The 17,040-nt window shown below is 41.1% G+C and overlaps 1 protein-coding gene across 2 annotated transcripts in view; it reads right to left on the reverse strand.

Annotated features, from left to right (window-relative positions):
* Window positions 1-17,040, reverse strand: part of LOC134349298 (A disintegrin and metalloproteinase with thrombospondin motifs 2-like) — a 297,682-nt gene that overhangs the window by 14,184 nt on the left and 266,458 nt on the right. For both annotated transcript variants that reach the window (XM_063053390.1, XM_063053389.1), the window contains 5 exons: window positions 15,672-15,805; window positions 6,222-6,345; window positions 4,066-4,146; window positions 2,959-3,122; window positions 96-255 (listed from right to left, as the gene is read on the reverse strand). In XM_063053390.1, the coding sequence (XP_062909460.1) occupies window positions 96-255; window positions 2,959-3,122; window positions 4,066-4,146; window positions 6,222-6,345; window positions 15,672-15,805 (663 nt within the window). The remainder of the gene's footprint in view (window positions 1-95; window positions 256-2,958; window positions 3,123-4,065; window positions 4,147-6,221; window positions 6,346-15,671; window positions 15,806-17,040) is intronic.

The raw sequence follows: 17,040 nt of genomic DNA on the forward strand, positions 1-17,040 counted from the left end.
GATCCAGAAGCAACTATACAATCACTTTCTTGCAAATAATAAAATCAATATCAGTCATTAATAATTGGTTCACTGAGGTTATGCTTGTGTATTACCTCCTCCACAATGTTTGGAACACTGGGACCATCTCTTCAAAGCCCATTCAAATGTAGCCATATCTTCTTGTAAAACTTCATTAGTCATAGTGGCCAAGTAGTCCTCATGAATTGTGTATTTATAAGTCAGAGATGGTTTGGTATCACCAACAGGCTTTGCCTATTTTGTTTTGTAAAGAAAGGCACAAACACGGTTTAGCAATAATAACAAAACCAAAATACCACTGAAACCTGAACTCTGGGAAAAATCATGATATTTCAGAAAACTCAGTAGTTAAGGAATAACTAAGAGTGAAAGTATTTCAAGTCAATCGGATCCTACGGGAGTCAAGTGCAGAAATTGCTGGGGTCCTAGCCAAGATATTTAAGACATCCTTAGCAACAGGAGAGGTACCAGAGGATTGGAGGATAGCCAATGTTGTTCCACTGTTTAAAAAAAGTCTTTAAACATAAACCAGAAAATTATAGGCCGATGAGTCTGGCATCAGTTGTGGGAAAGTTATTGGAAGGTATTGTAAGGGAACAGATATGTATTTGGATAGACATGGACTGACTAAACATAGTCAGCATAGGTTCGTGCGTGGTAAGTCATATCTAACTAATCTTATAAAGATTTTTGAGGAAGTTGCCAGGGAAGTGGATGAAGGCAAGGCAGTCGATGTTGTCTACATGGACTTTTGTAAGGCATTTGATAAGGTCCCGCATGGGAGGCTGGTCAAGAAGGTTCAGTCACTCAGCATTCAGGATGAGATAGTAAATTGGATTAGACATTGGCTTTGTGGGAGAAGCCAGAGAGTGGCAGTAGATGGTTCTCTCTCAGACTGGAGGCCCGTGACTAATGGTGTGCCACAGGGATTGGTGCTGGGGCTGTTACTGTTTGCCATCTATATCAATGATCTGGATGATAACGTGGTTGACTGGATCAGCAAACTTGCAGATGAAACCAAGATTTGGAGAGTAGTGGACAGTGAGGAAAGGATCTGCATCAGCTGGAAAAATAGCAGATGGAATTTAATGCAGACAAGTGCGAGGTTTTGCATTTTGATTGGACCAACCGGGGTAGGTCTTACACAGTAGGGCACTGAGGAGTGTGGTAGAACAAAGGGATCTGGGAATACAGGTACATAATTTGTTGAAAGTGGCACCACAGGGTCATAAAGAAAGCTTTGAGCACACTGGCCAGCATTAATCATAGTACTGAGTACAGGAGATGGGATGCTATGTTCAAGTTGTACAAGACATTGGTGAAGCCTAATTTGGAGAATTGTGTGCAGTTTTTGTCCCCTACCTACAGGAAAGGTGTTAATAAGATTGAAAGAGTACGGAGAAAATCTACAAGGATATTGCCAGGTCTTGAGGACTGGAGTTATAAGGAAATACTGAGTAGGTTAGGACTGTGTTCTTTGGAATGTAGAAGATTGAGAGGAGATTTGATAGAGGTATACAAAATTATGAGGGGTACAGATAGGGTTAATGCAAGCAGGCTTTTTCCACTGAGGTTGGGTGGGACTGCAACCAGAGGTTTTAGGTTAAGGATGAAAGGTGAAAAGTTTAAGGGGAACATGAAAGGAAACTTCTTTTCTCAGAGGATTGTGAGAGCATGGAATGAGCTGTCAGCACAAGTGGTGCATGCAAGCTCGATTTCAGCGTTTAAGAGAAATTTGGATAGGTACATGTGTAGTAGGGGTGTGGAAGGTTAGGGTCCCAGTGCAGGTCGATGGGAGTAGGCAGTTTAAATGATTTTGGCATGGATTCAACAGGCATAAGGGCCTGTTTCTGTGATGTACTCCTCTATGTCTTAGCCCTAAGCTGACCATTATTTTTTGAAACATTGTACCAAGCTAAGCTGCTGAAACATGGAATAACAATTTACAATTATACATCTATGCAATTATATATATGAAAGAATAGGAATCCATAAATCTCTCAAGACTGGTTCATGCAAAGACACTCTTCTTTGAATTTCACTTGAATTTTATTTGATTTGTTTTCCTTCCTTAATACCATCTGGTTGAGAGGCATGACAAAAAGCTAAACAAATAAAGAGCTTTTAAGAAGGGGTAACTATTCAGTGGTTCCCAGAGTGGGTGATAGCACTCCCTGAGGGTAGTGGGAGCTTCCAAGGGTGTGGTAGAGATGAAGGGGGCAGTGGAGAGGGCACTTGTTAGCAAGGGGTGCAGCTGAGGGATTACAGGCTTAATTTAAGAAATGAATTACTTATTATAAGCATTTGATTCTCAGTGCCTTATAATTGATTACAATGATCATGCAATGACCTCACCTCATGCTAAACCACCATTCTATAGACTTTGCTTAAAGTGCGTTATAATTGGTGATCAGCAACGCAACACTTCTGTATTTGGCTAACCATGTGAACTCTGGACTGAAGGAATCATGTTATTTCAGGCCCGGCTCTGTATTTTAATGGGGAGATAGAAGTACCACCCTGATGGCAAGTTTAGGAAGATCGGAGGATCCATGAGCATTTCTTCAGAGAACACAAGGCCTGTGTCATCAAATAAGTGAATCAGAAGAGCAACGAGGAAAAGAACTGGGAGGAACCTACACAGGTCAAAATCTCTTTCAATCCTTGTGTTATTATAGCTTACTACACAACTCCCATTCAGCTAGCAACCTTTGTACCATGCCCCTAACAAACCACTCGGTAATTAATTAACACTCAAGGGTATACCCAAAACCTTCTCGGGTTTTTGACTACTTTTCCTAGATTTTCTCCCAGCTCCTATTAGTCTCCATATTTTAGCTCCCTCTAGTGAAATGCTGTGGAATGTTTCATTATGTTAATATTTCTATACAAATGTACATTCTGAGTCTCGGTATAGTTACTGGAACGTAATCTTACCAGCACTACTATTCCATCACGGAGGGGTCCAACAGTTTGTAAAGACTCCTTGTCATCATCATTGGAATACTCCCAAATTATTCCCATTTCAATGAAGGTTTTAGAATCAGGAATATCGTTCTCCCCATTCAATATAAAATATCCTGTGGCTTGGTTCTTGATTGCTTGGTAATAAAAATAAACAATTATTACATTTATTGTAGTACACATAATTAGATTAACTTCTAATTATGAAATTATAAATTTTGAACAACAGTTATTAAATTTCCTTAGTAATAGCATTTGAATCATTATATTTTAAAGATACTAAACACAATGCACTTTGAAGCTGTCCTTCACCTGTTACAAGTGCACATTAAATAGAATAGAGTCCTTTCCAATCACAGTGGTGTAAACTCCTTTTGACACTTCTGAACTTGAGGGAGGTAGTAATTATGCAAAAACTGCATTTATTGAAACATAATTCTTTCTAAATATGAGGTCAACTCAAATCATCTTTCCCTCAATAAGAAGCTGCAGAGAGTCATGGATTCAGCCCAATTCATCATAGGTACAACCCTCCTCAACATAAGCTGCATCTGCACGAGGCAGCGCCTCAACAAGGCAATTTCCATTATCAACATCCATCATCAAAGGTAGGCACAACATTGTGGGCCGAAGGGCCAGTACGATGCCGTAATGTTCCATGTTCTGTCATCTGGACCATGCCATCTTTTCCCAGTTACCATCAGGCAGGAGGTTCAGAAGCCTAAAAACGCACACTGCCAGGTTCAAGAACTACTACTGCCCTTCAATCATTTGGCTCCTAACCCAACTATCACAACCCTAATCACTGCCTCAGTATGATCACTTTGATCACCTTGCACAAAAATGGACTTTGGTGATTTATCTTTGTTCTAACTATAAACATTATGTATAATTAACTTTCTCTTATGAGTGCTGCTTATATCATGCTATGTGCCTGTGATGCCGTTGCAAGTAAGCTTTTCGTTGCACTTCTGCATATTTGCACATATAACACTTATGCTTGCACATATAACAATTAAACTCAACTTTGACATTAGCGTTGTGCTTATGTGCTAGAGCATTCCTTTGTAGAAGACTTACCAATGAAATGAGGAGATGCACTTAGCTCCTGAATAGACAGGTGACTTGCTCCAGCTGGAATTTCAAACATCTTCAGATAACCTGTCAGAGCAAAGTAGTGACAACATTTTGTTGGAACACACTGAAGAGCAACACACACAATGCTGGAGGAACTCAGTGGTCAGATGGCATCAATGGAGGGAAATAAATAGTTAATGTTCTGGGACAAGATCCTTCATTAGGATTGGAAAGGAAAGGGACAGGAGTCAGAATAAGGAGTGGGCAGGAATACAAGTTGGCAGGTGATACGCGAGACCAGGTGCGTGGGTGGGGAAAGGTGAATGAAGTAATAAGCTGGAGGGTGAAAGATAGAAGTAAAGGGCTGAAGAAATGGGAACCTTATAGAAGAGAACAATATACCATGGAAGAAAGGGAAGGAGAATGGAAACCAGAAGGACACGATGGACAGGTGAGGAGAAGGAGTGAGATGGTAACCAGAATGGGAATGGAAAAAGAGGAGTGGAGCAGGAAGTAATCACTGGATGTTAGAGAAATCAATATTCCAGCTATCAGGTTTGAGGCTACCCAGATGGAATATGGGAAATTGCTCCTCCAACCTGATTATGGCCTCATTGTGGTAGTAGTGGAGGATAGAACTTGGAAGTTGGATTGAAGTGGGTAGCCATCAAAAGGTCCCTCCTTCTGTAACTGACAGAGCAAAGGTGCCTGGTGAAGTGATCCCCCAATCTACGTCAGATCTCACCGATCTGATGGTCACACCAGGAACTTTTGATATAATAGATGAACATACAACACACACAACAAATTGTGACATGAAATAAAATGCCAAGGGATGATCAGCATGCTTGGGCTACTTTAGGTTCATTTAGAGAGGACCAATGTTTGCAAATAAAGCAAAATTCTGTGCAAAAGATATAGGGGAAATTGAGAAAGAAACTTTGTTTTAATATACAGGTAACAGTATATTCCAGAGTCTGGAGTTCACTGCATGTAACCTCAGAGTTAATAAAGGATTTCAAAATACAACCTAGGCACCTGCAGGAAAATAATTTGCAGGGCTATTGGGAAAGACGTTGAATAAGATTGCGGCTTTATGACTCAGTGGGCTGAATAGCCGATGAGATAATAGTTTTATAACTTGCTTTGAAGTTAATGTCCTCTTTCTTCACCATTTACATTATTATCACACAGTGATTGTCACAAGAACAAAACATAGGGGACATGATCATACACTCCTGTTGCTCTGTTCTGCCATTCTGTAAATCATGGCTAATCTGATCTTTATCCTCATTTTCACTTTCCTACCTGATCCTCATAACTCTCAACATAAATAATTGAAAAATGTCCATTTCAGCATAAAAGTGATTACTACACTCATGGCAAGATTCTTGTCTTTTTTACATTACTGTATAGATAATGCCCATTAGAGCCCCTGTCAGCCTATTGACATGCTGTGCTGGCCAAACTCACAGTTGTGTCAGCCCATTGATATACTGTGCTGGCCAAACACACAGTTGTGTCAGCCCATTGATATACTGTGCTGGCCAAACACACATTTGTTTTCCTGACTCATCCCATGCACGTAATCTGTCAATAAATGAGTTCAGCAGTTGATTTGTGGAAGGTGAAATCAGTTGTTTTTACTGAAGGTTTCAATTTTTATTTCAACTCTATTTAATGTTTGTGAATTGGGGGACTTAGATTTTATTATTGGATTGATTTTCCAATTCCAAGGACTGTTTCGGAGCTATTGTTTCCTAATCTTTCCCAGTACTGAGCTCCCTTCATGTCTAACCGTATTACCTTGCTTCGTAATGCAGTGCAGCAACAGTTCCCCAAGGGAGAAGAGCTTAGATGGTCATGATGTGTGAGGAACTGCCCTTTATAACCGCTAGCTTCTAAGAAGAAACAATTACAAGCCAGCTCTTGCGAGTACAGTCCTGAGCAGTTCCTGCCACTATGCACACGCCAAGTACTCTGATTGGCAGGATCCTAACACATTGATTTTATTAAGCCTTTTTATTAGAACTACTTTCAGTGCCAATAGAAGCTTTCCTGTTGTAGCCAGGAATGGAAACGTTGGCTTCTTTATCCACTATGGTATGGGATGGTGCGCTCCTTTTTATTTTTCTAAATTAATCATTAAATGCACTCACCTGATTTCTTCACCGCTCTAGAGAAAGTTCCCTTGATGACTTTGCAGTGAGAATTATCTCCACCGCATACTCCACACTTGTCTTCCTGTTTATTGGAACCCAGCACTTTATCACAGCCCACTTTCTGAAACAATGAAATAGTAATATTTCAAATCTTTTTGGCAATTCTTGTGTTTTGTCAATATATTCTTGATGAAGGTGTACAATAATATTATGTAAGTCCATTACTATTGTTTTGGCAAAAGTAGGCATTTTCTAATGTACTTTACATTCAAGCAATCCTATGAAATTACAGGTACCAAGAATCAGCAATATAATCCCATTAAGAAGATGGGGTAGGTGACTATCCTTGGACTGTGTCTCATTACTTAAATCTTTTAATTATTACATTATTTAAATGAATTACTGTATATACTGATCTGATCTACAGTATGTTACTTTACAATGATCTGAGTTGAAGCTGAAATCTAAAAGTAGTCCTTGAATCTGTTGTAATCAAAGTTGAATTTTCTGCTGGGTATTGAATCACTCAATGTGGATTACTCATCTCATTAGAGCCATGAAACATTCTAAGCAAATAAAATAATAAAATACATTAAGAACTAGCTTCCTGTAATTACTCTTCTCTTTTCCCTTCCCCATTCCGGTTCCCCTCTCTCCCCTTCTCTTCTCACCTGCCCATCACTTCCCTCTGCTTCCCTTCCTTTCCTTTTCTCTACCGTCCAGTCTCCTCTCCTACCAGATTTCTTCTTCTTCTTCAACCATTTACCTCTTTCACCTGTCGCCTCCCAGTTTCTTACTTCATTCCCCCTCCCTTAGTTTCACCTATCGCTTGCCAGTTTGTATTCCTTCCCCTCCCCCAACCTTCTTATTCTGATTTCTGCCCCTTTCCTTTACAGTCCTGACGAAGGGCCTCGGCCCGAAATGTCAACGGTTTCTTTCCCTCCATAGACTTGCTGAGCTCCTCCAGCATTTTGTATGTGCTACTTCAACAATGCTGTTTAATCTTATTGTCCCATCGTCTTTAAACTGCAACATACAATAACAGAAGGCCAATCATTGTTACAAACCAAAAGCAAAAAGAAAGCACACAGATGGAGTATTTCAGTAGGTTGAGAAAATTCTAGGGAGGCAAAGGGATGGTCAATCTTTCAGGTTGTGACTTTGCATCAAGACATAAACATTGACCATCCCTTACTCCATAGATGTGCTCGGTTTGTTGGGTTCTACTGGCAGTTTGTTTTCGCCTCAGATTCCAAAATCTTAAGCCTTCTGTATAATAATCCAACATTATGAGGCGACACCAGCGACATCATGGTGTTTTATTTATCTGTGGAAACAAGTCCAAATTGGTATCAACTGTGAAAAAGACAATGAATTTCGCAAGTATAGCAGGAGTGAAATACCCCATCGACAAGATCTAAAAGAGTCCTTTTATCACCTATTTAAAAACAGCTAGCTTCAAATGATGCAGATGTGCTGGAAAGATATGCAATTTGAATGTGGCGGTACTAAATGAATAGGTTTCCTCAGATAGAGAAGATCAATTTGATTGGATAAAGGAAAACTGAAATTTAAACTCATTAATAGAGAGAATAACAATAGAACAAAATTTGCTTGGCTTTACTGGAACTAAAAGCCCACTTACATTTGTAAAGTGCAGGTTATGATGTTAAAATGGATAAATAATATAATTACATAGTACTAGACAACCGGGTGACCCGTTGGGGCACCCTTTGAGAGAAAGGTAGTGCAGTGTGATGTGATGTGGTTTGGAAATTAAAGAAGAAGAACTCAGTGAGTTAAAGAAGAAAGATGTGTAGCAAGACAAATATTGGTCCTCCTTGTTTAACGAAGGACACTTTTTATGACCACATTTCTGGTTGATCTGCCACCCTTCAGGAATACTCTAACGTTTTCATTTCTTTTTCCCAAGCTTAAAGCCACATATAGCTGGCCATGTTGGAATACCGGTTTCTCTAGATACATCAACACATTCTCCATGGTTTGGCCTTGCGCCTTATGTGTAGTCATAGCAAAGCATGACTGTATCGGGAACTGGCTCCGCTGAAGAGGGACATCTTCCCCTTCTGATAAACTGACAGTAATCCTTGGGATCATGACAATGTCATTTTTGAACACACCAATGTTTATCTTTGCTACGATGAGATTGTCGTGTAGTTCTTCCAATATCATTTGCATTCCATTGCAAAGCCTTGGTGGGTCCTAGTTCCTCAATGAAATGATGGGAGATCCCTTCAATTCTCGTTTATGTGGTGACAATCCAGAGAGTTCGACCGAATCAAGGAATTCTGTAGGAAAATGAGTGGTGTTAGCTCCTTCACTTACGGCATTGAAGGAACAGTATTCTTTCATGATTCCAGGGAAGCGTCTAATGCGTGTGAAGTTTATTTTTCGCATCATTTCATGAAGAGGAACTAAAATAGAATTCTTCGAGAAGAGTTCTGCAGGATTGTCGAATGTCGGGTAGATGAAATCAATGCATTCTTCCATAGTTGTTGCTGGCAGAATGATATCTTCAGGCAATTCGATTTCATTGTTTTCATTTTTCTCAGTCTTGTCTTCTCCAACATCCAATAAGAACTGAGAATATCGTCCTTCTCCCTCACTCAAACACGTTTCTCTTCAATTGAAACTTGATGAAGCTTCTCCATAAGTAGAATTTTTTAATGCATGAGTTCTCCACATCAGCATCATTTCCGCATTTCACAACTGCTAGAAGCTGACGGAAATTACCACAGCAAATGGTTAAAATACCCCTGAAGGCCTCATTCTTGCCGCATACATCACGAAGAATGTATGCATGGAAGAAGGTCCATAGTTTCAAAGCTCTCCCTCCTTATCGTGGGGCACTCATCCCAGACAATAAGCTTCACATTTTGGAGTAAATTTGAAGTATTGGTGTTTTCATCGATGTTACAAAGGGCAACCTCATTGACTTTGAGGGGTATTTTGAATGGTGAATGCGCTGTCCTACCACCAGGCATCAATGTTGCTGCAATACCTGATGATGCTACAGCAATAGCAACACCTCCATCTCCCCTAACTTTAGTGAGGATCAAGTTGATGATAAATGTCTTGCCTGTTCCTCCTGGTGCATCAATGAAAATCATTGAAGAGAGATTCCTCTCCAAGCAGTCGCGCACACATATTCATATACTTCTCTTTGCTCATTATTCAATAGGGGCTCCTTCTGTGAAACAAATTCCTGCTGTTCGTCTCTGTTGTATTGCAGTTCATGCAATAATTCCAGATTGCCAGCACTTTGAGGAATTGTACAGTTTTCTGGTGTTGGCAAGTTATATTCTTCAAATGTTTTGCGCAAGATCTCAAGTTTCTCTTGGAAATACAGAAGAGCTTGTCCTTGATGCCTCTCATCGATCATGATGTTAGGATCATTGATAGTTCTCCTCTCCATTGGTAAGAAATCTTCAGACATTGCATTCTTGAACCGGTTCCATAGTTGCTGTGGATTGTTGATTTCAGTGTTTGTTAGCAAGACGACAAACAAATCTCTCATTGCTCTGGGCATTCTTGTTCTCGCTGCTTCTTCCATAGTTTGCTGCCAATGATCGTCAGCTTGCAACAATCCTCTCTCTCTCTGCAGACATCTTTGGATGATGGAAGGATATCTCCATCATGTGTTTTCAATGATTGGAAAGACACTGGTCCCTTTGTGTGATGAAGAAGAAGTCTCAAATAGTAGAGGGCACCACTTCGTGAAGAAATGGTATACACTCGACCCAAAACATTTTCTTCAAAAATGCCGGAGTACTCCTCCAACAACAGGAATTTTGCAGATACTGGAAATTCAAGCAACACACATCAAAGTTGCTGGTGAATGCAGCAGGCCAGTCAACATCTCTAGGAAGAGGTACAGTCGACATTTCAGGCCGAGACCCTTCGTCAGGACTAACTGAAGGAAGAGTTAGTAAGAGATTTGAAAGTGGGAGTGGGAGGGGGAGGGGGAGATCCGAAATGATAGGAGAAGACAGGAGGGGGAGGCCCATCCTCTGGTTCCCCCCCCCCCACCACCTTTTCCTTCTCCCTGGGCCTCCTGTCCCATGATCCTCTCATATCCCCTTTGCCAATCACCTGTCCAGCTCTTGGCTCCATCCCTCCCCCTCCTGTCTTCTCCTATCATTTTGGATCTCCCCCTCCCCCTCCCACTTTCAAATCTCTTACTAACTCTTCCTTCAGTTAGTCCTGACGAAGGGTCTCGGCCTGAAACGTCAACTGTACCTCTTCCTAGAGATGCTGCCTGGCCCGCTGCGTTCACCAGCAACTTTGATGTGGAGTACTCCTCCACTCTTTTCCCCATTCTCCTTCTTTCCCATCTCTTATTAGTCCATGTGTAGAATCTGGGAATATCCGCATAGTCCAGGGTTCTTGCAAATGGATCGCGAGTACAAAGATCCATGAATTCCGTTAAAGTGATTCTTGACATATCATTATTCAGTAGTACAGCAGCATTATCTCAAAAGTATACTTGACGCTGTTGGGGAAGGTGCACTTGGAGGCAAACAACAGCTGGTTCCCTCTCGTGAACTGGAAATCCAAGTATCAATCTGACAGCTTCAGGGGGCCCGATACATCTGCCTGTCAAATACTGTGTGATTTTGTCTTCTCTATTCACTCCAGAAATTACCCGATCACTCCCCTTCATGGTGTACTTGATCACGTATTTGATGGACTTGACAGATGAGCATATTTCTGCATTTAGATGACAATTGAACAGCTTTAATAGTTGGGCACTATAGGGGACCACCAATTCAGAAGTTATAGTTCGACTTTGTCGCCCTACTTGATGACCTTTGAATCCTCCCATTTCCACAGACCGTCTCCTATACACAGGATATGAATCATCCCCACACCTTGTATGCTCAATGAATGGCTTTGGGTACCTCTTATTGCATCTACCATTTTGCCAGCACGGTGATTTAGTGGTGCAATACGGACCAATGTGCTTCAATACCAACTCATGCAGCTCTGGATCTTCATTTGGGTCTGGTACTTCTGCTTGAACGAATCTATCATAATCTTGTGGTCTTGGCTTGGATGCCTCATCGAGCCACAGCAGACAGTGCAAATGAGACAGACCCCGCTTTTGGTATTCGACACTTACAATGTAAGCGATACACCTACCAAAGAGACCATCTGTTCCAGTGAGGTACTTCATAAACAACTTTCTCTTCGTCAAACACTCTCGCGATTAGATCTGGCCGATCATTTGGTAGCTGATGCCAAAAAAGATGCTGTCGGATTTCGGGCCAGTTTGGATCGTATGTCATTGTAGTGAACAATGAGGCATTACCATACTTCCGTATATACATCATGGCATCCTGACATCGTTCAATCGTGTATCTCGGTCCACCGACAAATGTTGAGGAAAGGATGATGCGCCTTCCGATGTTTCTGAAATCATCGTCGTCATTCAATGCATCAGTCAGGCCTCTGTATGTTGTGGATCTCAAGGCTGCTTGATTCATTCGGATGTAGCTCAGCTTCTCGCCTTCAATCTTAGTAGCCGTATTGACCAAGTATTGTTGGAATAGACGTCCTCCTTTGAGAAGGTAATTAAACTCATTCTCATGGTTCATTATTTGATACGCATAATAACGCATTGCCGTCAGTTTCTTGTTGTTTGTCATTAGGATTTGATGATGCCAGACATCATCTCCAAGTGGAAAGAAAATTACATATTGAAAGCTGTCATATGAGCAATGGGACTCTGAAATTATTTGCAAATCACCTCCCCGTTCTTTCAACATAATGTGCCGTGATCTTACTTCAGGTTCGGTGCTGTTCGGTATAATGACAGCGACTTCGTTGGCAATTTGTGCATTAAATCTCCTCTTATGTTCAAATGCCGGTCTCCGGCCATGGTCAATGACAATGGACGCCTCTGGCATGCCTCGAATTTGTTCTTTTGCAAGTTGAAGGGATGCAATGTACGGGTTTCGTTGTCATAGTAGGTTTTCCAATAATTCAACAATCTCACGTTGAATTCCATCATTCTGAAGTATCCCCATTCTCAATTCTACACTGTCTTGAGGATCCATGAAGTAAATTTGAAGGAATCGGGCTTGCTGGTTGGGGTCTGGCATTAAATGTCCGATGTAATGATGGATTTGGCCTTGAATAATCACAGAAGGATTCCATTATCTCCAAGTTGGAACAACTCCTTTAGCACCAAAGGATGTCATTTGGAAGAGGCAATTGTATTGTCTGATGTTCTTCCTGAACGCATTTGCAATAAGTTCATCATTGCTGTACAAATTGAGGAGTTCATTAGGTAGAGGCTGCAAATTGCCTATCCTGACCTTTCCCTTCATACAGCAGAAATGTGCAGTTTCTCCAGTGAATAGGAAGGCACGACAGTGAGGGCATACTCTGGTCATCGAACCAACACAGCAGAAATGTGACGGCATGCGAGTCGTGCACTTTGCCTTGCTCTTTCTCTGTTGAGGTATTGTCGTCGAAAGCGGCCACTGTCATCTTCAGCAAGTCTCGGAATAATTACTCTATGCCGCATATTCTCGAGTTGATCTTTCTTTTCTCCTCTGTCTCTTCCTCTCTCCTCTTTCTCTGTCTGTTTTTGTCATTCTGGAGACGCGCAGCCCCTTCATCCTTCATCTCTTCTACCATTTGTTCTTTCTGATCCTGGAGTCGTGCGGCCCTGGCCTCATCTGATTGTTCTTCTCTCCCTCTCCTTGCCACTTCTCAACGACGTTTGGCGTCATGTCTTGACCATAATGTCCCCCTTCTCTGTCCACGCAGCATAATTAGGCTCTCCATATATTTTTACCCTAATGCTGGATAGAAGATAGGAAGCAGTAACACCAAAGCCTCCAAGATGCTGTTGTTTCTTGATAATGTGGTTGGTGCTCTCCTAAATGGACGTGATAGCCTTGGCCTTTTGCTGCGGTTGGTGTGGCTGCTGTGAGCATCGTGATTTGCTGCTGAGGCTGGCTGTGCACATGCGTCGGGCTGTGGCGTCGCGGTCTCCATGGAAGGTGGAAGCAGCTCTGTGAGCATTGTGATTCGCTGCTGAGGCTGGCTGTGTGCATGCGTCGGGCTGTGGCATCGCAATCTCCATGGAAGGTGGAAGCAGCTGTGTGAGCATGGTGAGGTGTGGCTGAGGCTGGCCGTGCGCATGCGTTGGGCTGTGGCGTCGCGGTCTCCATGGAAGGTGGAAGCAGCTCTGTGAGCATTGTGATTCGCTGCTGAGGCTGGCTGTGTGCATGCGTCGGGCTGTGGCTTCCCGATTTCCATGATGACCGATGGGGTCTCAGGTGAAAGGCAGCCTGTTGATTTTTGGCGAATGAGCAATTTTATACGAATATATAACCCTGAACTTTACCTGCACTCTGTAAGTTAGCACATTTTAATTCAATTTAGCCAAAAAAAGTGCTGCTGTAATGCACCGTTTGCGCTAATTGAAAGTCACAAACAGACAAACAGACAGACAGAGCATGAGAGTTTTAGTAGTATACAGATTGTTCTCATCTTCAGCCACCTTTTCTTTATAAATGAGCACCGAGTAACAATGAACGTCAGTCTCCCACAGGAATTGAGAGGTTGAAATGGTTTTGCATGCATTCTGCCTTTTTTAATCCATAACATTGCACAAAACATAGTTTCCTGGTAAACTGTGTAAAACAGGTATGAGGGACAATGCAAATGAAAGTCTAATGAATATTTAATGAATATAATAACATTCCAAAAATCTGTTCTGCAGCTTTGCAGAAATCCCGATGATTCAGCGTTTGATTCAGCAGCTGACGTCTACACACGCTTTTAATTTACCCAATTTCGGTTACCCACTTTCTCTCTCACAGCTGGACTTTAGATCCTGCTCTCCCTTTCAACTGTCTGGGGCCTGACTTTCTCTGTTTGAATACTTAATCCGACCTTTTCCCTAGAAGTTATCAGAGGGCCACTGCCAACAGCCCAGTATTGATTTATTTTTTGAGGTGTGAGCTGGCTGTGGAGGTGTGAGAGGTACCATCTGCTCACTAGCACGTATGTAGAACAGGTCCAAAGCCAACTTCACGATGGTCTCTGGCCTCTCTCAGCACTTCAAACTAACTTCATAATGTCTGGAATTTGGGGGAGAAACAATATTGTAGATGAAAAGATGTTTAACATCTTCTGACTTTTAAGTTTGATCTATTTGATTGTTAACAGATCAAACTCAGAATCTGAAAGATCTTTTATGGCTTGTTGGTCAACTGTTGCCTGGATTTGAGAGTTACTAGAATGATTTTACTTCTCTCTTTATTAATTAAAGCTGATGTGGCTTCTCTCACATTTCTCTTTAAAGTCAATAAACTCCTCTTCCTGCATCTGTTCTTCAGTAACTTTTAGTTACAGCTGGCAAAGTAGCTGACAAGATGTTGAATATACCTGATTCTACGTGAAGTATACACTCCAGACAATGAAAATCTACTAACCCCAAGTCTCAAGTAAGACTTTAAACTGACCAAATTAATTTGTTTTTCTCCACTGAAAATGGCTAAATAGTGCCTCTCTTTAAACCGAGATGGTGTAAATGGTGAGGACTGACCACTTAGTGGATGTAAGGATTAGTCTCTGGTTGTACTTATCTTTTTAAAATCAATAGAACTGAACAATGTACAAAGCCGATTACAACTAATAGGCAACAATCATTGATCTCAGCCCAACGTAAGCTAGAAATTCTGTGTGCAGCAGTAGTTGCTGCAGACGCAGCCCTTGCTATACAGAATATAATATCTGAGTGCTGAGAAAGGGGAATAACTCTCTCCCTGTCATATTTCTGACAGTTTGAGGTGGGGGTCAGTGGTTAAAATTCCACCTACAATGCTTTACTTTTGACAATCAACCCTGTATTTTCCTTGAAGAATTCCACTAGCTTAGTGAAATACATAATTCAAACAGAAAGCTAATAGATCTATTATGGAGCAGAATAAATATCCCATAAAGACTAAAATCTGTAACAAATAGTAACTGTTGATACCTTATACCAAATAGAAACTGTTATAGGTGTTGACCTTGTCTCTGATCTGTACCAAAGGCAAAATTCTCTTCAGCTTAGTAAGATGTCAGATTTTCTTCATCTCTTGGTATGTAATGAGTTACAGTTACTAGTTGTGCATTATGCTCTGGAGAGAGGGGTATAGATTCACTTTGACCATATACAGAATAAATCCATTAGGAATTTTCATGTGTTTCCTTGCTTGTGGTAACAATATGTTCAAGAACTAAAACGCAACTGCTCAAAATAATTATCTTCAGCTTTATCAATGTTATGAAGCTACATTAGGGAATGGAGTTTTTGGTGAATTTTGCTGAAACAGTTGGATTGCATATTTAACATGAATCCCAGAACAGTTTTCCAACTTCTATTATTCAATTCTACTTCAATGCAAAGTTTGGATCACTCACCACACAAGCACCTCGAACACAAATGTCATAGCGATTACTGTAGGAACAGCGAGTTCCATCGCGCACCATTTTCTTCATGTAGACAACTTCCCGAGTTTCTTTAGATTCACAGGTGAGGAAGCACCTCTGTTTGGCTGTTAGGAAATAATTATCATTTTATATTTAATTTATCCTTACTACAATTTTTATCTTTTGTTTTTATAACCACATCTTAGTTGGACTACAAATTAATTCCTATCTGGACTGTTCTTCATAGGATGATTAGGAACAATCAAATACTTCATTGTCAGAATACTTGGTTCAGAACTAAGATGGCACAGACAAAATTTCTCAAAAGATATGAAAACAGAGGACAAAATATTCAAATCTGTGAATCCTATTTATTTGATATGATGGGCACCATTTTAGCTCCAAAACAGCTGCAACATGTGGCCACATTTGTGGAGTGAGTTCATTGGATCGCAAATGTGTTTGTGCATATTATTGCAAGTAGCAGATCATGGCATCAGTCATTGCTGATCTGAAGCCAACATTTCTATTTCAAAATTCAATATTCCAATTAATTGTTGTTCCTGAATATGAGCGTGGCAGCAGTAAGGAGCCCCTACCAATGAGGTTGAAAGGACTGATTTTTAGCCAGTTGTCGATTGAGTTTGATTTGTTAGTGCTTCATTTCTATAAGCATCTGAACTTCTTTTCTCAAAAGTTCTTTAAAGTTGTTAATCTATGGAGAGTGGTGTGGCGGGTGTAGAAAAACTTCCTGCTACCTTTGTGGTCCTTGCGGAAACCAGTTGCTCCCAGACATTCACAGATTGGTTGGAACAGATTTTTGAATATAGCAGAGCTGAAGAGGAAACTGTGCTCAGTGAGGACTGGGATACACAGAGCCCATATTCACTCAGAGTATCCAGGGAACAATTCTTCCTCAAACTCAGTGGGGCATGGTGGGGAGACGTCTGCATTTCAGGAAGGAAGGATGCACTGGAACCTAAGACTAGTGGCAGCAAAAACACACTTCCTCCACTGGCTCTGAGATGTTCCGACTAGCATTGATATCACTGGCCTTGCACAGTTTTGCCTACAGAGCTGAGCTGCAGTCACTGAACAATACAAATAGCACCATAAACACAAGAAACTCTGCAGATGCTTGAAATCCAAAGCAACACACTCAAAATGCTGGAGAAACTCAGCAGGTCAGGCAGCATCTATGGAAATGAATAAACAGTTAATGTTTTGGACTCTTCCTTGGAACAGAACAGTCCCAGATGCACACTGCAATCATTATTAAGCATGCAGAAGGAAGTTGCAATGCTACCAGATGCAGCAGCTGATAGTTAGTTCTGTATTGTGATCTTCATGTTGATCTTCT

The sequence above is a fragment of the Mobula hypostoma genome, chromosome 7, assembly GCF_963921235.1.
Source record: "Mobula hypostoma chromosome 7, sMobHyp1.1, whole genome shotgun sequence".
NCBI classification, from domain to species: Eukaryota; Metazoa; Chordata; class Chondrichthyes; order Myliobatiformes; family Myliobatidae; genus Mobula; species Mobula hypostoma.